The 23,333-nt window shown below is 41.2% G+C and overlaps 1 protein-coding gene across 2 annotated transcripts in view; it reads left to right on the forward strand.

The window, feature by feature from the left end:
- The window catches only part of GNAL (G protein subunit alpha L), a 321,126-nt gene that overhangs the window by 227,033 nt on the left and 70,760 nt on the right, over window positions 1–23,333 (forward strand). For both annotated transcript variants that reach the window (XM_088469702.1, XM_088469703.1), the window contains exon 5: window positions 14,589–14,686. In XM_088469702.1, coding sequence (XP_088325828.1) covers window positions 14,589–14,686 — 98 coding nt within the window. The remainder of the gene's footprint in view (window positions 1–14,588; window positions 14,687–23,333) is intronic.

Genomic DNA, 23,333 nt, shown 5'->3' on the forward strand with positions numbered 1-23,333 from the left:
TGAGACAACTAAATGTGAAGAAACTTCAGTCACTTTGATGGTTGGGAGTGATCTACTTGACAATACAATAGCGCCTTGACGAACCTGGTGTTGAACTTATCTTTTTCTATGTGTGTATAAGGTGTATATAACACATAAATGCATTCTGTGTGTATATTTGGGTCCCATTCCCAAGATATTTAATTATGGTATGCAAATATTCCAAAATACAGGATATTCTGTTATCCAAAATACCCCTGGTCCCAAGCATTTTGGATATGGGAGACTCAACCTGTATGTATGTATGTATGTATGTGTGTGTGTGTGTGTGTGTGTGTATATATATATATATATATATATAATGTGTGTGTGTGTGAACTCTATTTGAACTTGATTCAGTAACATTTTATCAACAAATTTACATATGTGGTAAAAATAAAAACAATTATACCGAATCAAGTTTAATTAGCTATTATCTGTGTAATTTGATGATAAACAAAAATGTACTATTTTGGAAATATTTCTAGAAAATAATATTAGCCAGTTAAGGGGGGAATTCAGTTAGGTGCGAAAAGTCACGTTTTACCAAAAAGGATTTAAAGTACTGGGTCAGGTACTTTGGGGGGCTATATGGATGGGACAGGTGTTTTTAGGATTGCAGGTGGCTGCAGCTTATAAGTGCAGTTTATAGACACAATAATATACAAACACCCATTTTAATGTGCCCCCAATTTAACTGCAGTAATTATTTTCTCCAAAAAATATGGCTTTTTATTAATTTCCTACACTTATGCAAATATGCATATAACAGCCATTTCACACAATTAAAGAACCCAAAATACTTTTATTAGGGCCACTAATACAATTCTATATTGATTTGCTATGTCAGTTAGGCTTTTTATGGGGTACAGACTGATTTCCCCAAGATGTGCTGTACTTTTCGCTAGTTTCGCCATGCGGAATTATCGCACATATGCGTCTTTGCGTGTTTTGTAATTGGATAGGGTGAAAATAACGAGAGGACACATTGCGAAAAGATCACTCCAAAACTGGCGAATGGGGTGGAAACTTCACTGGCGATAAGTTTTTGTTTTATCGAGGCTAATTGAATACCGCCCTAAGTGTTTAATGAACACTGCAATGTACATTTTTAATGTAGATCTGTTTATTCTCCCCTCCCAAGCAGAAGGCTCCACAGTATACTATATGTGACATGAATACACACACACAAACTCACTAGTTTATGTACTTGTTTCTATTATCTAACTTTGTCACAATAGAAGGTTGCTATGCTACATTATGAAGGTCCATATGGGACAATCTTTGTGTTTTGTGGCACCTAATGGCTCTCCCAGGAACCAGCTTCATCTATATAGAACTATAGATTTGCTCTGACTTGGTCCCACAAGGACATGATGTTTACAAATCATCAACTAATTTCCACACAACAGCTTTGTATTTTTATATAGGAGTTCTTCTAAATCTCCATTGGTTTAATAGATCAAGGTTTCTCTGTTTACATGGCCAAAGTGGGGCTTTCATATGTGTATCTGAGCACCTAGTTCAAACCGAAACTACAGTTTAATATGTCAGTGTTCAAGGTTTTAGCGGCAGTTTTCAAGAGCATACACGATCTGTTTAAAAATATATGCGCTCTTTCTAAATGGTATTACTTATATAGTCAAGCCATTTTAGGCTTTGAAATGCTCACTGCATTGTCCTTCCATAATCTGCCACACAACAGATTTTTGGTGAATGCAGCAACTAGTTATTGAATCGAAATTTTGAGGTCACAATGAATATAGTAGTATCAGGTTTGTTAGCTGTGGGTAAAGCTAGGTACTGTACACATCTATACAATCAGCTTTTGTTTCGAAGATTCGATCGACCCAATTCCCAATCGAACGTCTTGACCACAATGCTGATCACGCTCGTACACACCCATACAATTTTACTTGCGACGTTCAATCCCCAACCGTCCAAACTATCAAAAGAATAATTGTACCAGGTACATAAACTACCTGTTCAGGCTACAGTCATGCCAGATATAAACAGATTTACCATAATTGGCAGGAAAAGGGAGTGATTACAGACAGTAAACAAACATACAGGAAGAGAACAGGAGTACTTGCATCACCATTTATTATTATTATTATTATTATTATCGTTTATTAATATGCCGCCACAAGTGTTCCGCAGCGCCTTACAGAGTACATAAACAAAAAAGTGACAAGTGACTTACAGTACAATACAATACAGGACAAGGACACGGATTATATACATTGCTACATTGGTGACCATAACACCCAAATGAGCAACCAATTGTTAGATGCCCTAATGGGGGGTAAGAAGTAGACGAAAATAAAGTAAGGAGAAGCACAAGAGGGTAGAGGGCCCTGCTCGCAAGAGTTTCACTTTCGACTCTAGTGCTATGCAGGGAATACGTTTGTTCTTTTCAAGCCTCACCATGAGTTTGAGGAGAAGAAAGGCTCGAGCTTGTATTGTTGCTGCTGTGGTGACAGCAAGTTGTATATGAAATGCCGACTGTTGGGAAGCTGTCTGACTAAATACTGACGTCGCAAGCCCGATCGCTGAAGACCCCGGCTGGGGCTGTTAAGTACCCTAACCCTTCCCTCTCCCTCCCTTACCCTAACCCTCCCTTAGTGGTGCCTAACCCTAACCTTCCCCCGGGGGTGCCTAAACCTAACCACCCCCCTCCCTGCACCCTAAACCTAACCCTCCCGGGGTGGTGCCTAACCCTAAGTCCCCCCGGGGATGCCTAAACCTAAATGCGTGGCTAAGCGCTAGCAGTGCCCGGCTTACCTTCGTTCGGGAAGCTGTCTGTCTAGATTCTGGTGTCGGGATCTAGACGGGCGTCAGGATTTCGACGCCTGTCTTTAGTCCCGTGTCGGGATTTAAACGCCTAGATTTAGTAAGACGACTTTCCGTCCGTTGGCATTTTGACCGCATCCTGGTGACAACATATAAGCCATATGTTTTACTTTTTTGATGGGAATTGTAGTGTTGAGGGGTTTTATAAAAATGTTTGTATTTATGCGAGCACATTGCATTTCTTGATGTATGTATGTGGACGCAGACATTTGATTTAATAAATCACTTTTGTCCAAAGAAAAAAAGTGTTTTTTTAAAAAGTAACTAAGTGATCTTTAACAATATATTTAAAGTTTAAATATTCTATATTTTATGTTTTTTTTCAAGTTACATGTTGAGAGGATAAGGGGACATGGTGTAGACACATGTAAAAACATACCATGCTGCATAGCTTTATTCGGGGCGGAAACAGGTGTAGAGTGATTATTCACTATAATGTTCCAGGTATTGTATTATATTTCATAGTACATATTGAGAGAGGAAAGGGGGACATGGTGTAGACTCATACTTGGTTTAGTGTTAAAATTATATGTTTCTTTAGTATATGATAAATACAGCTGTCTTTAACAAAAGAAGGGCGATTATTTACAACAACATGGCTGATTTATGTAGTGATGAAGACGATACTACATACCAAGGCGATACTCAGAGAGAGGGCGCTGCTGGAGTTGTATAATTGTAAGAACTGCCAGAGGATTGATGGAACGTGCGTACACACTGCACTTTTGTACATGAGATGCGAGCGGACAAGGACGACTGTTCGGAGCGTCTTAAGCCGTTTATTGGCTAACGCTCATGCATCGGGACAGCGTACACACCTGTACAATCCAACGGCTGTTCACCCGACATCGAGAGAACGATCCGATGATTGTATAGGTGTGTACCCAGCTTAAGCTTACAGGTAGGATGTATGTCGTACAAAAAATAAGAGAACACCTATAGCATTTGAAACTTACATTTTCAAACCCTTTAATTACTTCAGTTTTATATAATATACTTATTATTTTTTATTGATTTTTATTTTATATACTTAATAATAGCAAAATTATTTTTGAAGGGACTTTACTCATATTTTAATTGCAGCAGCTAATAAAATATGAGTAAATATATAGAAAATATTCCATGCTGAAATATGACATTGTAGGTGCACTTGCTGTATAGCTGCATGCATAGCTACTGTTATCAAACATTATAGCCTCTGAGTGACTTTCTGCAATGTCCTTCCATAGTCATACAGAAATGTAGACTGGAATGCATAGAAACCATCCCTCCCTGATTATCACTGCTGTGTTTCCGATAACTTTAATTCCAGCAAGTTCCTGCAGTCTTAGCATTGTGTGAGGAAAATGTTATTACTTGCTGATTTTAATAATATAATTTGCATTCTAAGAGAATTTTCTCCTCTGTTGTAGTATAAAAATTGGAGACCTGTCCTCCGCATCCAATGTCATTATCTCAGTATCAACAATTTAATCACCAGCAATTAAGAGCCCTCCAAGCACCTTAAGTATAAGAGCACTGTAGAGATAAAAACATTTTGGTGGCAAATTGTACTTATGATGTGGCTAAGTTGTGTATTGTACTTGTGCATTGTGATTTTTGTTTGTTTGTTTATTTGCCCCTTGTATGGTGCTGCGGACACTTTGTGGCATCTAATAAATTAAAGGTAATAATAATTAATTTTGAGTGGATTCCGATCTGTTAAGATAAAATACAGACTAATATTTACTAGTGGTGCTTCACATACTGATCACAGCCAAAAATGAAATTTTATGTTTTGGGAATAGAATCTGTTTACCCTGTGTCTCCCCTCTGATTATGACAGGCGTACTAGAGTGCTTCATGTCTGCTCGCTGGTTCAGAATGTAATAATTCACTGTGCTCTCAAAAGGGTTTTGTTCAGCTGACAAAAAAGGTTATATCTCCTGCACTTCATGGGTCCTGTTTATGAACTAATATTTGGAGTTATATCCCCTAAAACCAGCCATCTTCATGGGGTACCCACACATATTAAGGATCCCCCGGATGTATCATGGAGGGACCGCAGCAAATATCTCCAACATCTCACTCCATTTCCGACAACCGAAGTACCCCCCATAGGTTTCTATTGGGACTGCTAGGCTGTCATATTTACCAAGCTTTGCATTCTGGAGCTTGCCCCCCAGCAGCTTATACCATCTTCAGATGTCTTCCGCTGTAGCCAATGGGCTACACTTTGTGCAAATTACCGGGAGAGGATTCCTCCAGAAGACACCCCCGCAATGGCTTCCGCACATGCCTGGTCCTGAAAGAGGAGAGAAATGATCGCCATAGAGATCATTTCACTTCTTACACGTCGCAAGTAAAGGCTCCTTTCGAATAGCAGATAGTGGAACAACAGTACGATTACAACATTGTAGTCGTACAGTGCTCCCTCTTCCCCTGCTGTGCCTACACTGAACGATATGTCGTTCATCCCTCATCCCTGAACATGACCAATCTGTCGTTATCGGCAGATTGACCGTCATGTTCAGGTTATCGATGTCAGAAACGACCAGCAGGAGCGCGCATTGCTGGTCGTTTCCGACATTTTCGTGCCCGATTTGTTCACAATTAATGAGCAATTGAACGATAACGATATCGTTATCTTTCAAACGATTATTTTAATCGGCAAGTGGATACCCGCCTTAACATTAAGTGCATCTTTTCAGGATTCTTGTCTTAACAGAATTCTCTATTTACAGATGTATCAAATTTTGAGATGCTGTTGTTCTGTGGTGTTGTGACTGATGACTTGTTAGGTGTTTCTTGGTAACTGCAGGCATGCAAACTGTTGACTTTGCTTACTAAAATAATTCACTAATTAGGAAGATAATTGCAAGATTATTGCATGTGTAAAAGTTACAGCAGAAAAACACACTCAGCTGGGGGGGTGCAGTGGAACCTGTCCCCTCCCTAGGGTGGCCATTTTAATGAAGCTGGCACCAGAGCAGGTGTATAAGGCGGCTGGAATTGTAATCATTAAGCAGATCCTTTGGGTGCTAAGGTAGCTGCTCTTTAATGGCTTTAATGAATCTTCTGCCATAACATGAGTGCTAATGAACAATTTGATGAAAGTGCTGATGAAAAATTAAAGACAGCTAATGGTGGTGGTTTATTTTAAGTGGTAACACTTCTCTGTTTGGACGTAGTTGCTGCGGTAGCTCAAGCAGTTGGGACTTTGGGTTTTGCCAAAGTGGAGTATTGCACATTATCTTAGCCAAGGGACTGATTACAAAGTCTCAGGTTTGTTATAGGAAACCACATGAGACTACTCTCCTGAAACTCAAAGGGGCCTGTTCTGTTTTCACTTTAAAAAAAAAAAATGAGTGAGGTGGCAAAAAATAAACACACTCCCCACAAATGTTGCAGTACTGTCCACTGTGCACATTAGCACATCAATGAAATGTTTTTACTGTAACAAAAGTGTAGATTATTATTTACAATTGTCTTTTACACTGTTCCTGCAGTGATATGCTGACACTAAATATAACCCTATTACATTATTTCCATACTGTAATTACCCTGGTTTCTCTGAAAGCAAAATACAAATGGTAAATATTTTCTGTTGCAGAAGTACGCAAATGTTCATTTGTCGGTACTAAAGTAGTGTGAAAATATGTTATGAACTGCAGTTTATAACTAAATGTACATATGGTGGGTATATTATATGAATGTGTCTATGATACAGCATGTAAAACTTCTTTGCTCATTACTTAAAGCAGTGGTTCCCAAACTGAGTGCCAAGGCACCCTTGGGTGCCTCAGGTTGGTGGTCCAGTACCAAATAAAATGATTTTTAATCAGTGTGATAGGTAAAAATCAGTGCTGGTGGCTGCCAATCAAAAAATAAGTGGACAAAAAGAAGCACAGCCCTGTCAGCCACCACATAACTGACCCTAATGGTGACCTATGAGCACAATGTACTTCATTTCATTGTCGCTGAATTTCTCAATAAGAAACTTTTGGCCCAGGGGTGCTGTGGAAATAATGCTGATACTCTAGGGCGCCGTGATTTGAAAAAGTTTGGGAACCACGGACTGAAGGATGATGACCTAGTCATTCTATGTTTTAGTTTCTTTATTTGTGATAAGGGCCTAAACACAAAGGTCTGATTTCAAGTCACATTTCTCTATTAGCTTTAAGCTGGTACACACTGGCAGATATATCGGCCGATCAATTGATCGCCCAATATGTTGTGATCCCATCGCCCAGTGTGTAAAGATGATATGTCTGTGAACGACGTAGGTCACAGACCTATCGTGTCGGCTCTGCTGCACAGCCGATGAGAGAGATATTTGGCGATATATCTGTCCATCGTGCTATGTGTACGTGCAGTCAGCCGCCCGCCCGTGCACTTGCAGCAGGGACCACGAGGAGGGTGGCGCAGCGGGACCCGCGGCCAGATGATGGTGGTGGTTCAGTGTGTATGAACAACCATCATCTGCAGATATATCTTTTAGGTGTGCACCCAGCTTTAGGCTCCTGGTCGACTTAGCATGTCCTTCAAGACAAGGTGAGACTCTGACTGCATTCAGCATATAATTTGTATGGGCATTACACTTTAATGAATTCCTATATTGCTTTCTAAAGATGGTACAATGGTACTGGCTGTTTGTTTTCTTGGCCTGTACGAGTGGTAGCCTTCCTTACAAGTGTGATTGCACCGAAGTTCTGCAATATCTGCAGACAACACAGAGAATCCAGGTGGTGTAATGCTGGCTATACACTAGTACGACCAGCATAAGATGAGATTCATCTTACGATTTCCCTTGAACTCCCCAACAGCTCCCTGGCAGTCCCAACCGCACTTTGGATACACGATGTACATACGATCTTGCGATACAATCGATCGCGTGCTTACTGAAAAACTGATCATCATTCTTCAAAATGTCACTAAAATTACGCTGGTCGGACGCACAATGCATCACATGCACAAATACACGGCACAATCTGTATAGAATTACGATAGATAATATGGGCTGCACATTTGATCATACCATACATTTTAAGAGTGGCGGGAGCGTGCATCGGATCGTATTCTACCTAAATACTACATGATTTCCACACGATTCATCGTACGACGCGTCTGAAATCGGGCAATCGTCCCGAATTCGTACTAGTGTATGGCCAGCATTAGTAGTCGTCTCCCCAGAAAATACAGTACTGAGTTTAGTGGGTAAGGGGGTAGTCCATTTCATCAATATACACAAAACAAAAGCTATGTTGCATATGGGTTTGGCTAAGCACAAGTGTACCTCACCTTAAACACTGATTTATGAAAGTATTTAAATTCTGTATCTCAGGCACTTTAAGATAATTCTTTGGGGATTGTCTATCTTCTGCTAAGTCTTGGTTCCACTTGTGGGCGTGTCCGAGTCCCACAGCTACAGTAGATGCTCCCTGGTCACTCATGCGGCCATGATGGCAGCCGCAGCACTGAAGGGGTTAAGCCTCATGCCGCGGCACCATTTTTAAATGTATTACTGGCACTGGGCACCATCTGATCTAAAAAATTTATATTAAGCTAATATTGTGTTCCATAGCCCCAGTCCTCCTCATCGGGGACTGTATGCAAACAGTCTCTGCAGACAGGATGTGGTCCTGGGCGGCAGGACTGTATGCAGACCAGTGGGGACTGGGAGAATAGCTCCCGGCCGGCACTCCAGGCTTCAGCGGCTCCTTGCTGCCCTAGACAATTGTCCCGGAGAGCAGAGCTATGAGTGGCCGTATGGTGAAGGGCAGAAGCACCAGCTCCTGTTACTTCAGTGTGGGAAGGGGAGCCAGGTGAGCTGCAACCTGGACCATGTCCTTAGTCTGCGACTATGCATTAGGGGCAGGTACCGAGGGACCAGGAAAACCAGCTCCTGGTACCTTGTAGCGCTGGGGGGGAGAACAGCTGCTGAGCGCTACAGTCGGGACTGAGGCCCTGATTCAGAGCCGGACGCTCTGACAGAGCACTCGCTCTGAATCAGGGCCGTCCCTCTTAGTTTTTAGAGCAGCCTCCTGGCCGAGCGGCCAAAAAGATAGTCGCGATGGTCAAGACCATCGCGACCATCGGGCTAGTGACGAGACCCTTGTGGTAGGGTCTTGTTGCCGCAAGCCCCCGGAGTGCTTTCGGCTCTATCAGAGCCGAGAGCACTCCCACTGACACTTGTGATGTCAGTGGGGCTGGCCCCAGACGGTAGGCGTTCCCATGGGAACGCCTCAGTCTGGGCAACCAAGCCCCCGGCACGCCCACCAAAGGGGGGTGCTGTCACTCACCATCGACAGCACGCCCCCTTTGTAGTGAGACCCATAGCAACGGCTTGCCCGTCGCTATCCGGGTCTCGCGCATGCGCACAACGGAGCCGGCTCCCTCGTGCGCGTGCGCACTGGGCCAAATCGACCCGTTTTCGAGCACTCGGCGCTTGCGAGCGCGTCTGAATTAGGCCCTGAGTCCAGGGGCTGCAGCGGTTCGGGATGTTAACCCCTGGTGCACTGCACAGGGGGAGAGCCCTAGCACACAAACCCCAGACTGCAGGGCTGTGTTAGTAAAGCCAAGCGCTTAGCGCTGGGCACAGTATAAGAAATATACCAAGGTTTTAAATAAAGAGTGTATATAAAAATGTATGAATGTATTGTACAATGTATGTGCAACACTGAGCCAGGAAAAGCACTTCCTGAGCTGCAGTGCTGCGGGGTATAAAAGCACAGAATGTATATATTGCAAATATGTATTCAATCGTATGTATTAAAGTTTTAAATGTATATTTTAAGTAAAATTGCACTTGCCTTTCCCTGGAGGTCCAGGAGGATCCAGATCTCTCTGTGAGCTGCTAGGTCCAGGGCCATCTCTTCCATTGGGCTTGTTGGGCAGTTGCCCAAGGGCCCGATGCTTGTAGGGGCCCCTGCAGTGCGGCAAGTTGGTAAATTTTGTGATATTTTTATAAGCTGGCCGATGGTGCACTGTATTCTGATCTAATAAATCAGGCACATTTATAAGTTGATAATTTTGTATGGCCCGCGAATGATTTTATAATTCTAAAAATGGCCCTTGGTAGAAAAAAGGTTCCCCACTCCTGGTCTAGTGTGTACCCAGCAGATTAATTTCTTACTATGAAAACTAAGTTCTAACAGTCTATGTCAGTACATTGTCTTCTCCAGTAGTAACACTTCTAGAAACTGCAATTATAGCCAATAGCAAACAGATATTTGTTTCCTTCTAATATGTACCAGACACCTTGTAAGTCATTGTGATTGTCTACAGCACCTTTCTCCTGTGTGCCAGTTCTGACAAGTGTTCTCCTTTGAAGCTAAGAGTCGCATAGGAACGTTGTACAACATTAAGAACATTCCTGGTGACTTTTGTAGCTCTCCTGTTTTTCCTCTGACCTGATATGAACTTTTTTGAAGTTCTAGTCCAGGCTGTCTGATAATAAACGATTTTATTTGTGCAAAGCCCACTGTTGTGTTTAATAAACCATGAACCCAGTGCCTCGGCGCTGCCAGGTAGCAACACTAACACTGTGCTACCATGCTGGGTTGTGTTTTTTTTCAATGTACTGACAAACCACACACCTAAAAAGATGAATTTATATAGTATGTGCTTCTGATTAAAATAGGATAATAATGTTATACTGTGCCTCAATAGCAATAATGAAGAAAATTATTTTTATTAAAGTTAAGGCGCATATCTACTACATCATTCAATTGTTAATTAATCGTGCAGTAATTATGTCGGCAACGACCAGCAATGGTCGTTGTCGGCATCTGTCTTCGCCTGAACATGCCGGCCAACCTGCCGAGATCGTCAGGTTGTGCATGTTCGGGAATGAGGGAGGGTGCCTGCACTGACCGACATATCATTCAGTGTGGGCATATTATCCACTGCACAGTATAAGGAACGATTGCACGTTTACAGTGTTGTTCTCATTCAATCGCTCTTTCATCGTAGTGTATATGCGCCTTTACTTGAGGGATTTCATTTAGAGCCGTCTGCATGGTACATGCAGTGGTCCACTTTTTTTGTTGTATGTTTTCAAAGCCAATGGAAAAATGTATTATGAAATCACTGTATATTTAGCATGGCTGAAAATACACTTTTACGCTAGCACATTTAGATGTAAATAAAACATTATGTGCAAACTATTAAACTAGCACAATAGAAACTACTAATCTCTGTAAGCATGACCAGGAGCCAAAAATAGCCCTGCTGATTTCACAGTATTCCTCCTCAATGCCCCTCTTTGGTGAGATCAGTGTATTCATTGTAAACAAGGCAAACTCCAGTATCCAGCGAGCTAAACAGAATGAGAGCTCTTGCCATAATTTTTTTTTGTATGTATTTTGTACATCTAAGGACAGCATCTGAACATGTAAGCTTATGCTTTACAGTCAAGAGGACAGTGGGGAATTTTTACTGGTTTTTTTTTTTTTTTCTGATCCCCGATTTTGTCCTGTATGTGTGTAAACCTGCACATAATGGAAATGACATGATCTGAAATTACACATACTATGCTGCAATTAGTTGACATTACATAATGCATACCTGCTGCCCATGTGACACCCGTATTTCAGATATGTCCCAATGTACTCAAATGATCTAAACTACAGATCTCTCTTACGGTATGGCCTAAGGAAGTGTCAAAACAAAATGAATTCAAAGTTAAAATGATATTCAAGTTCAGTGATGCCAAACTAGCACCAATAATTAATTGGATGATTTGCTCTTCCATGGTAAATGGTGTTTTTTTAATAAACAAATTAGCAATAAAAACTGAATAGTTGTGGTTTTTAAGATCAAAACACAAAACTATGCGGAGGTGACCACATTAGATGCTTTATGACTGTGTGTGACTAAGGCTTTTTATTCTTTATTGCACTTAAATGCTCAGTGTGTGTGGGGTAAGGTTAAGACACCCCAGTATATGCACTAATGTTATTACAGATGCATTCTTTTTTGCACTGTCTATGCATATGATTTTTATTTGGATATTATTATTATTAGCATTCCAACTACCACATAGCTGATATTATTTTACCATTGTGGCATTGCAAATCTATTCAAACACTAATACATGTTTTAATGGTTGCTACTTGCTACACGCAATTGCAATATATGGCAAAGTTGTTTTTATTGGAGTGCTGCAATCAACAGGTGTCAAGAGTCCGCCGTAGGGAAAGCCTGGCCACACCCTCCGGGGAAAGCCTGGCCACACCCTCCGGGGAAAGCCTGGCCACACCCTCAGGGGAAAGCCTGGCCACACCCCCCAGGGGAAAGCCTGGTCACACCCCCAAGGGGAAAGCCTGGCCACACCCCAAGGGGAAAGCCTGGCCACACCCTCAGGGGAAAGCCTATCCACACCCCAAAGGGAAAGCCTGGCCACACCCCCAGGGAAAAGCTAGGCTATGCTCCCTGGGACTCGGAAGAGTCGGAATGGAAAATGAGTACAGCTAGCAGAGGACATTTAAGAGGCAGAAAGTAACAAATGGCAAAAGAGAAAGGGAGGAACATGAGAATGGAGTGAAGTAGCTGCGGAGAGTAAGAAAATTGATATCAGAAAGAGAATAGAGTGTAAAATGTGAATAACCAAACAGAAAAGAGGAGGGGAAGAGAAGAGGGAGAACACATAAGAGGAATAGAAAAGGGAGAAAGCTGACAAGCAGTAATAGAAGGAGTCAGTAAAGTATAGGGGCAAAAAGGATTGCACAGTGACTGATAGGGTTTCTTGTGGGAAAGAGCGAGAATAAAAGTATAAGGGAAGACAGATGAGAAAATAAGAACGGAATGAGGGAAAGGAAAAAATCATATATGGACACAGAGATAGCGAGTAAGATAAATAGTGTAGGGACAGTCAAAAGCAGAATATTTATGGGGTAAACATTAGATTTAGAGTGTATAAACCCAAATAAAGAGGCAGTGACCTTAGCGATGGTAATGAGAAAGATAGACCTTAGTGCTGGTAAGGAGAGAGACCTACATTAGCATTGGTAAGGAGAGAGACCACTGGTAAGGAGAGAGACAAAGACCTTACCGCTGGTAAGGAGAGTAGCGCTGGTAAAGAGAGACCTATATTAGCATTGGTAAAGAGAGAGACAAAGACCTTAGCACTGATAAGGAGAGTAGCACTGGTAAGGAGAGAGATCTACATTAGCATTGGTAAGAAGAGAGTAGCGCTGGTAAGGAGAGAGATCTACATTAGCGCTGGTAAGGAGAGAGATCTACCTTGGCATTGGTAAGAAGAGAGTAGCGCTGGTAAGGAGAGAGTAGCACTGGTAAGGAGAGAGATCTACATTAGCATTGGTAAGAAGAGAGTAGCGCTGGTAAGGAGAGAGAGATCTACATTAGCATTGGTAAGAAGAGAGTAGCGCTGGTAGGGAGAGAGACCTACATTACCATTGGTAATAAGAGAGACCTACATTAGCATTGGTAAGGAGAGAGACAAAGACCTTAGCGCTGGTAAGGAGAGAGTAGAACTGGTAAGGAGAGAGACCTACATTAGCAATTGGTAAGGAGAGAGTAACGCTGGTGAGGAGAGAGACCTACATTAGCATTGGTAAGGAGAGAGGAACGCTGGTGATTAGATAGACCTACATTAGCATTGGTAAGGAGAGTGACAAAGACCTTAGCATTGGTAAGGAGATAGACCTACATTAGCATTGGTAAGGAGAGAGACAAAGGCCCTCATTCAGAGCCGCACGCTATTTGCGGTCGTTCGTTTAAAATCAAGGGGTGGCTATTTAAATGATCCGTACGCACATTGCAGTGTGTTCACACCTCTAAGTCTGAACGAACGAGCAAAACATACGCTCGTTTATTTGTTAAAAACGCCCCCTGGCCGCACGCATCCTACGTCATGTCCGCTATTTATTAGATTAATCGAGTACATCGACCAGCGTATGAACTGCTCGCTATTCTTGTGGTTGGTGTTTGCTACCACAAATTTGCGTGCAGTTCTGGCTATAAAATAACCCAGTAACGTGGTCAATGACGCTGCTGTTTTAAATATACACACCCATAAAACGCCCGTTTTGACCTTTAAGCACGCCTGCGTTCGGATCTCCACTCCCCATTTTCAAGCACCTTCCCCTGTTACCACCCACATACGCCTCATTCTGTCACTCAAAATAGCAGGCACTCGCTATATAGCGTACAAAGGATTTTCGACCGCACTGACTGGTTCGCGCATGCGTACTAAAAAGCGTACGCATGCGCAGATGTGCAAACATCGCTCGGAACGAGCGTACTGCCGCTAGCGAGCGGCTCTGAATGAGGGCCAAAGACCTTAGCACTGGTAAGGAGTGTGTAAATGAAAAAATATATATTTTTGTCTATTCACCAGAAACTTTCTTGTGTTCAAACTCATTCATTTAAGTGTTACACATTGCACTATTGTTATGTTATCCAGTGGATTACCGTGTTGCTAACAATATAGATATATCCGGCATGTGATGTGTATTGTTTGGCTACACTACTGAAGTACGTAAACTAATGCTCTTAATTGCACAAACTACAGCAGTTGTATAAAGGTAAACCCAATATGCTGGCCAATCCATAGCCTTATGGACAGTGTATATGGTCTTCAACAGTAGTTTGAAGAATTTTAGGCCAGTCAGGAATGCTGGGAATAGTAGTCAAACAATTATTGGATTATTTTATTCAATTATTTTAAAAATAGGATTATTTTGTGTCTTAATGAGTTTCTTTCTGCCTTTCAGGAGTTTTTTGAACACGCACAAAGGCTTTGGGATGATGATGGTGTGAAGGCCTGCTATGAGAGGTCAAATGAATATCAACTTATTGACTGCGCACAATAGTAAGTGGTCCCCTATTTCTGCTTCAGTTATATTCTACATCCACAATTGTGGAACAAAGGCAAAGTGGCTTTATACACATTAAAAATTCAAATTAACAAAGGAGTTGTCCTCTAATTCCACAACCATAAGACATAATACAACTTTGTGGTGTATGACAAAATTCAACTAAAATCTTGTTCATGGTAAATGTGATAAGTGACCTGCTCATTCAATATTGGTATATCTACCGCAATATTCATAATACTTTTTTTCCCACAAAAAAAAGTTAAATACTGAACAATTATATGCCATCAAAATCAGTTGGATGTATGAATCCCTGAGTGATTGACACTTTGTGTCATTATTCGGTCCTGCTACCTTCTCTATTTAACTCTTTATCTCATTTTACATTACACACCTCACATCGACACTGCCCTTGTCACAGTAGACCTGGTCTCCTGCCAGTATGAGCCTTCTGGTAATCTGATTGTCTATGCTGCAAATATTACAATGATCTGATTGGATAATAAACAGGGTACACACAGATGAGCAGGAGACCAGGACTGAGTGTTCTGACCTTAGTCAAACTTAACTTAAGATGTAATACTATTTTTTTTTTCTTTTTAGAATGTGAACCATGTTTTTCTTTTGTAATCAGGTGTTTTTATGTGAAAAAACATTTAAACCTATAATGCAGTGAACATACTGTTTTCCATTACACTTTATAATACAACTTTTGAAGATTGTTATTGTAAGCACCATTGAAGGAACTGCTTCTCCATGTGGCGATGATGCCAGGCTTTTTAAAGCCTGATTGCTTGGTTGGTATGAAGTTCATTGAAATGGTTAAGTAGGTTTAAATTCCCATTGAATAGACCCATTTAAACACTTGACATGTAGTGAACTTCTCTAGGGCAGGTTATGGGAACTTAAATCTTGTGGGAACATAAGCTTTAGACTATTTAGTTATCAGACTACTTCTTGTAAAAGTTCGATTTCTATCTTGAATTGGACGAATTAAGAAAATATTGTTCTTGGCTTATGAACAGAAGATAGAGAGTAGAAAAGACATATGAAAACACAGGTGTAGGGATCTTGCTGATCTGTGCTTTAATTCAGTGGTGATTATCGCAGAGTGCAGCTTTTTCCTGTCATATTTTGCATGCTCTTGAAAACAATATTAAACAATGACTTAAACAATGACTTTAGCAAAGAAGTAACCAGCATAGATGCAGTGAACAAATCTCTGAAACTTAGATTCTTTTTGGGTTTTTTTCAAATATTTTTATTATAGGACTGCAAACAGGAAATTGTGCACCTTTAGGTGACACTTGCATGTGCTTTTTCTTAACTGCAACACTGTGGCATATAAACAATGTAATTACTGTGGGGGAGAATCAATTAGCCACGAGTTGGCCAACAATTGATAATGTAGGTTAAAAACTCCCGCTCACAACTTCTTGCTATTAAATTTCCAAGTTAAGTTAATGGGAGCCTCAATGGTAATTAATGTTATTTTTAGCTCGTAGCTCCAGACTAGTGGAAAAGTAGGGAAGATCCTTCTTTTAATGTAAAAATGAAAGGTCATGCCTCCCAATGACTAACCATGTATTTAGAGGTTTTTAAATAGGAAAATATGGCCCAGAAAGACATTTCTTTCTGTAAAAGGCAGAAAATGGGGTAAATCTATGGGACAAGTATGTTGAGGGGTTGTATTGTTTGGAAAGGGGCTTTTGAATTTGCAGATGTGAGCTACAAGGGTTGTTTTACAACTTTTTACAAACTTGTATATACATACTTAAATATCACTATAGAGACATGTTATTGTATCCCCAAAATAACCTAGACACTTTTATTTGCAACATCCATGACTTGCTGTATCTAATTGAATTACGTGGGTATTGGGAGCACACTTCATGAAACTATCCCACAAAATAAGCATTATGTTAACCTGCAAGCACAGGGCATGGAACCCGTGGCTAATTGAATCTCCCCATCTGACTGATTTTAAAACACCAAGGCTTGAAAGCACAGGACAAATCAATAAAGATGACTCTGTACAGGATAAGATGTAGGAAGACTTGTATTAGCCAATCAATTACAATTGTGTGATGGAGAGCTCCATTAACTATGATCCTCTCTATGGTAAATTATGGCTACCTACTAATAACAATTTGGTATTATTTTGTCAAGAGTCTGACTTCCTAACACATATATTTACACCAGTCAGCCATAACATTAACACCACCGACAGGTGACGTGGATAACATTGATTATCTTGTTACAATGGCTTCTGTTAAGGGGCGGGATATATTAGGCTGCTGATGATCTGAGCAACTTTGACCAAATTGTGATCCCTAGATGACTGGGTCAGAGCATTTTCAAACTGGCAGGTCTTTTTGGGTGTTCCCGTTATACAGTGGTTAGTACTTACCAAAAGTGGTCCACCAAAGGACAACTGTTGAACTGGCAACAGAGTCATGGGCACCAAAGGCTCATTGATATGCGTGGAGAGCAAAGGCTAGTCTATCTGGTCCCATCCCAAAGAAGAGCTGCTGTAGCACAAATTGCTGAAAAAGTTAATGCTGGTGAAAGGTGACAGAATACACAGTGCATCGCAGCTTGCTTGCTGCGTAGCTGCAGACCGGTCATGCTGACCCTGTCCACTGCCAAAAGCGCTTACAATGGGCACATGAGCATCAGAGCTGGACCATGTAGCAATGGAAGAAGGTGGTCTGGTCTGATGAATCGTGTTTTATTTTACATCATGTGGACGGCCGGGTGCGTGTGCGTTGTTTACCTGGGGAAGAGGTAACACCCGGATGAAGGTGGAGGCAGTGTGATGCTCTGGGCTATGTTCTGCTGGGAAACCTTGTGTCCTGGCTTTCATGTGGCTGTTACTTTGACACGTACCACCTACCTAAACATTGTTGCAGACCAAGTACACCCCTACATGGCAACAGTATTCCCTGAAGGCAGTGGCCTCTTTCAGCAGGATAATGCGCCCTGCCACACTGCAAAAATTGTTCAGGAATTGTTTGAGGAACATGACAAAGAGTTCAAGGTGTTGACTTTCTCCAGAACTCAATCCGATCAAGCTGCAAAAACAAGTCTGAGCCATGGAGGTCTCGCCTCACAACCTACAGGACTTAAAGGATCTGTTGCTAATATCTTGGTGACAGATGTCACAGGACACCTTCAGAGGTCTTGTGGAGTCTAACCCTTGAATGGGTCAGGACGGTTTTGGCAGTACAAGGGGGACCTACACAATATTATTAGCAAGTGGTTTTATTGTTATGGCTGATCAGTGTATACGTGGAGCGATCAGAAAACATTACAAATCAACATTGGAACCCCAGGTTATTAAGCTGGCTTCCAGACTTGTAGAACTCCTAATGGAAATAGTGCCGGTCTATGGAAGACGTGTGTGTACCAGCATAGCGTTTATGAAAATACTATGTACTTGTTTGTGGAGATACTTTGCTATTGCAGACATGATTTTGTTGCAGTGATTATAATAGTGTATTTCATTGCTGTTCTTGACGATAGTATAAACCTACAGTATAGGGATAGATCCATATGTAAGCGGTATTGTTTGGACAGTTTTCTCTACTCTATAACATTTGGAATACAATCTGGGTCAGTCCTATAGCTGTGTCTTCCAAGCTACAAGATAGTTCTGTGCTGTATTTATCTTTAGTTTTATATATGTATATATTTTATACAATGTAACATTATACCAGTTTATTACAATGTGTTTTGCTGTTTATATCTATATATTTAAAAATGTTTTATACATACATTTTTTTTCTTTTTCTTTTGAGTTTTCTGTACAGCTTTCAGAGTAGTTGTTGTCTGTATTATAATGTGTTTTTAACAATTCTTTACTCTTGTTGATACCACTAAATGTAATGTTAATTATAAAGACTATTTCTGACAGAAACCTCTTCCTGTTATTAGACAAAAAGACTAGTGTTGTGGCTTTCAAGATTAGTGTCAGGCAAGGCATATGATCATATGGTTATTTCCTTATCTTACAATCTTTTTTAAAACCTTGTTTGCCTTTCATTGAATGAACTCATGACATATACTTTGCATGCACTCAGGTTTTCAGTTACATCTATTTTAGTTGCGTAATTGTTAAACATGCATAAACATATACACATTTCTCCTATTAATAGTATCAAGATTGCCAGTAGTTCACACCAGTGATTGGCAACCTGATACACTTTAGGCTGTCTTAACGGTTAGTTAAGAGCCCTATGGTCGACATTCTGAACATGGATGTTTTATACCACACCCACTAAACATTACTTATTTGTTGATAATGGAACATGCATGACCATATCTGAGCTAATAAAAGTAGAAAATAAGTTTTATTCATTTCTCATTTCACTGTGCTGAACATCAGTGGGGATCATTGCTGTGAGTCCTGCAAATCGCTATTTTCTAGTTGACTCTGGGATACATGCATTGTCGCAATGTAAGCAAGTTATGATAAGAGTACGCTTTCGCAACCTCGCAGAATTGACCCCAAAGTGTTTTTTTCCATATCAATGATTTTTATTAAGCATTTTGAAAAACAAGTGTGTGCCCAAAGTGTGTTATTAAACTGTGTATGGCAATGAGTGTACCTGTATAACAGTACTAGTTCTAGGGCCTGATTCTCAGTCTGACATAGTGGAGAGATTTTTCCTCTGTTCATGCATCTGAGTCACACCGTGCATGCGTCAGAGTTGCAGTACATGTTTAGATGTATGGTAACAATAGTGTATTGAAAATGTTTGGGGCGTTTCTGGGCTGTGGGTGGGAGGTAAGAGTGGGGCAGCTAGTCAGATGCATGGAGATGTTGTGTCATGTGCGACGTCATGGGAGAGTCGCTGATAGAGGTTGCGTTCAGAGACGCAGAATCGTTCACAAATGAGGACAAATTCAGACAGATCTGCATCTGCCATGGGGCTGGTGCAAGTTTTGACGGCGAGTCCCATGGTTCAAATAAAGACGCACCAAGCACAATTGATGTGTCTAAGTGGGCGTCTCAGTCCTTGCACATTCGGGCACACGGATGTACACCGGGTAAGGGCTGCTTAGCAGCATTGCATAAAGTCACAGACATCGAGGCAGCTGCATCAGGCCCTTAATGCTTTTCTATGATCACAAAACTCCTTATTGATTTTTTATCCCTATTATTTACCATATGAAGGGCCTGGTTCAGAGTTGCACACAAACCCGATGGTTTACGTACAACTCCAATGTTTGGCAATCACCAGGTGCGCAGGATCTGTACTGTGCATATGCAAATCTGTGCCGGCGACTGTGGTCGCAGTGCCCCCCTAATCCGCAGTATGATTGATATGCTGTGGCCATTTGGGGCGGTGACACGGAGTGTCTCAGAAAAGGGGGGGCATGTTGGCCAACATTTTTTGAGCGTGTAGAAGCCAGTGTCTGCATCCTTGGACGCAGCTTCACTGGCCCCAGTACCATAATTTCCCCGAACATCCTGAGTAACCTGATAACATAACTTATCAATTGTGAACTGTGTTTTATATATATAATGGATGCTTATTTTTGTAATTCATTATTTTAATGCTATTTAGTGGTAGCGAGGTCTATAATGTATGGCTAGACCCACCACCTATACACTGGTGCCGATGTGGTCAAACCATGGGACAAATATGTTTTAAAGTTTCCTGATCGTCCGATATGCAACCACCTCTCTGGAAGTGTGCAGTAAAAGGAGCAATGCTATTCCTGCAATGTGCCAATGTTACCTTCATCAGGAAAGCTATTCCTGCAATGTGTTGATGTTACCATCATCAGGAAAGCTATTCCTGCAATGTGCCGATGTTACCATCATCAGGAAAGCTATTCCTGCAATGTGCTGATGTTACCATCATCAGGAAAGCTATTCCTGCAATGTGTTGATGTTACCATCATCAGGAAAGCTATTCCTGCAATGTGCCGATGTTACCATCATCAGGAAAGCTATTCCTGCAATGTGCCGATGTTACCATCATCAGGAAAGCTATTCCTGCAATGTGCCGATGTTACCATCATCAGGAAAGCTATTCCTGCAATGTGCCGATGTTACCATCATCAGGAAAGCTATTCCTGCAATGTGCCGATGTTACCATCATCAGGAAAGCTATTCCTGCAATGTGCCGATGTTACCATAGAAACATAGAATTTGATGGCAGATAAGAACCACTTGGCCCATCTAGTCTGCCCCTTTTCATGTGTCCTTTAGGCAACTTCAACCCTATTTACTCGTTACGTCTTTCTTAAGGATATTCTTATACCTATCCCAAGCGTGTTTAAATTGTTCCACCGTTTTAGCTCCAACCACATCTGATGGGAGGCTATTCCACTTATCCACTACCCTTTCTGTGAAGTAATTTTTCCTCAAATTTCCTCTGAGCCTACCTCCCTCCAGTTTCAGTGCATGTCCTCGTGTTGTTGTACTCCACTGGTTACCTTTCCCTCCTGTGAATACACTCCATTTACTACAACTCTCTCTTTCCTATCCTGCAACCAAAATCTTATCCATTCAACAGTCATAGAATCCAATCCCAAGCTTTCCAGTTTGTGTATCATTCTGCGATGCGGGACCGTGTCAAAAGCCTTACTAAATTCTAGATAGCTACATCTACGGCCCCCCCTTGCTCTGTTACTTTTGTCACCCAGTCAAAAAAGTCAATAAGATTTGTTTGTCATGATCTTCCCTGAGTAAATCCATGCTGTTTGGGATTCTGTAAATTGTTGGATTTGAGATATTCCACCACTCTTTCTTTTAATAGTGTTTCCATAATTTTTCCCACTACTGATGTAAGTCTTACCGGACTGTAGTTACTTGCTTCTTCTTTGCTGCCACTTTTGTACAGTGGTATTACATTTGCTCTTTTCCAGTCCTCTGGAATCACTCCTGATACTAGCGACTGGTTGAATAATTCTGTTAATGGTGTTACCAGGACCCCTTTAAGCTCTTTTAGTGTCCTTGGATGTATCCCATATGGCCCCATTGATTTATCCACTTTCAGTTTAGAGAGTTATGTTAGGACCCTATCCTCTGTAAATGGAATTTCATGTACTTCATTTTTATGAATGCCTCTGCAACTTAACTGTGGCCCCTTCCCCTCTTTTTCTGTAGTAAATACTGAACAAAAATAATTATTTAGATGATCTGCTATTTCTTTGTCTCCCTCGATCATGTACTCACTCTCTGTCTTAAGTCTTATTATTCCTCCATTTGACTTCCTCCTTTCACTTATATACTTAAAAAAAAGTTTTGCTCCCTTTATCTACTGACTGGGCCATTTTCTCCTCAGCTTCTGCCTTTGCACGCCTTATCACCTTAGCCTCCTTCCTTCTGGCAAGGAGGCTAAGAAGCCTCTTTGTTATTATTTTGAGTCTGCTTATATTTCCTAAAAGCCATCTTTTTTAATTTCACACTAGTTGATACCTGTTTTGTAAACCACACTGGTTTCCTTTTCCTGGTGCTTTTCCAAACCCTTTTAATACAAAGGTCTGGCGCCTTCAGTATTGCATTTTTTTATTTTTACCCACCTCTCCTGCACTCCATCCAAGTTCCTCCAATCTGCCACTGACTCAGTAACACATCTTTCCATCTCTGCAAAGTCAGCCTTCCTAATATCTAACACTTTTGTTTGTGTATGGCATGAATTGGACCCTGTCTTTATACTAAACCATACTGCTTGGGGATCACTGGATCCTAGGTTCTCACCCACATTTACATCTGATATTCTGTCACAGTTTGTGAGTGTCAAGTCCAGAATAGCATTTTTGCGAGTGGGCTCCCTCACTAATTGTTTGAGAGATGCCCCCTGCAGAGAATTTAGAAAGTGGCCACTTCTAGAGGAACTTGCAGCAGACACCTCCCAGTTTACATCATGTAAATTAATAATAATAATAATAATAATTATCATTATTTATATAGTTCTTTTCTCCCGCAGGACTCAGTCGCTTTACAGACATCAGAAAACATGGTACATTGATCAAGGATTAGGTATTGCTTAAAATAGAAGACCACACTGAGATAATTAAAAACAACCAGAACCTAAAGAGCACAATAAGCATATTGCAGGGTTGGTGCAGACATTTTGCGAAATAACTTCCACGGGTTATATATTTCACAAACAAAAGGTACCAGATGAGGGAGCCATCTTGGGCGCACTACATAGGATTACCCTGGGTGGAATAGGTTATGCCAGAACCAGAGGGTCCTGATTAAAGTCTCCCATGATTATGACCTCTCCTTTTAAAGCCATTCTAGTAATGTCCTGCAATAGGTACTTATCCAGTTCCCGACCCTGTCCAGGTGGTCTATAGATCACCCCAGTGCGAATTATGTCCTTGTCCCCCGTTTCTATGGTCACCCAAAGGGCCTCAGTTGTTGCTTCAACATTTTGTATTATAGTAGCATTTATGCTATTTTTCACATACATAGCTACTCCTCCTCCTCCAATCCTCCCCATTCTGTCTTTTCTAAATAGATTATAGCCTGGTATAGCTATGTCCCAGTCATGATTTTCATTACACCATGAATCTGCAATTGCTACAATATCTAGTTAATCCCTTGTCATTATTGCAATAAGTTCAGAGATTTTATCAGCTATGCTCCTGGCATTTGCACACATAGCTCTAAAGGTG

This window comes from Taudactylus pleione, unplaced genomic scaffold (genome assembly GCF_031769625.1).
Source record: "Taudactylus pleione unplaced genomic scaffold, aTauple2 ptg000093l, whole genome shotgun sequence".
NCBI lineage: Eukaryota > Metazoa > Chordata > Amphibia > Anura > Myobatrachidae > Taudactylus > Taudactylus pleione.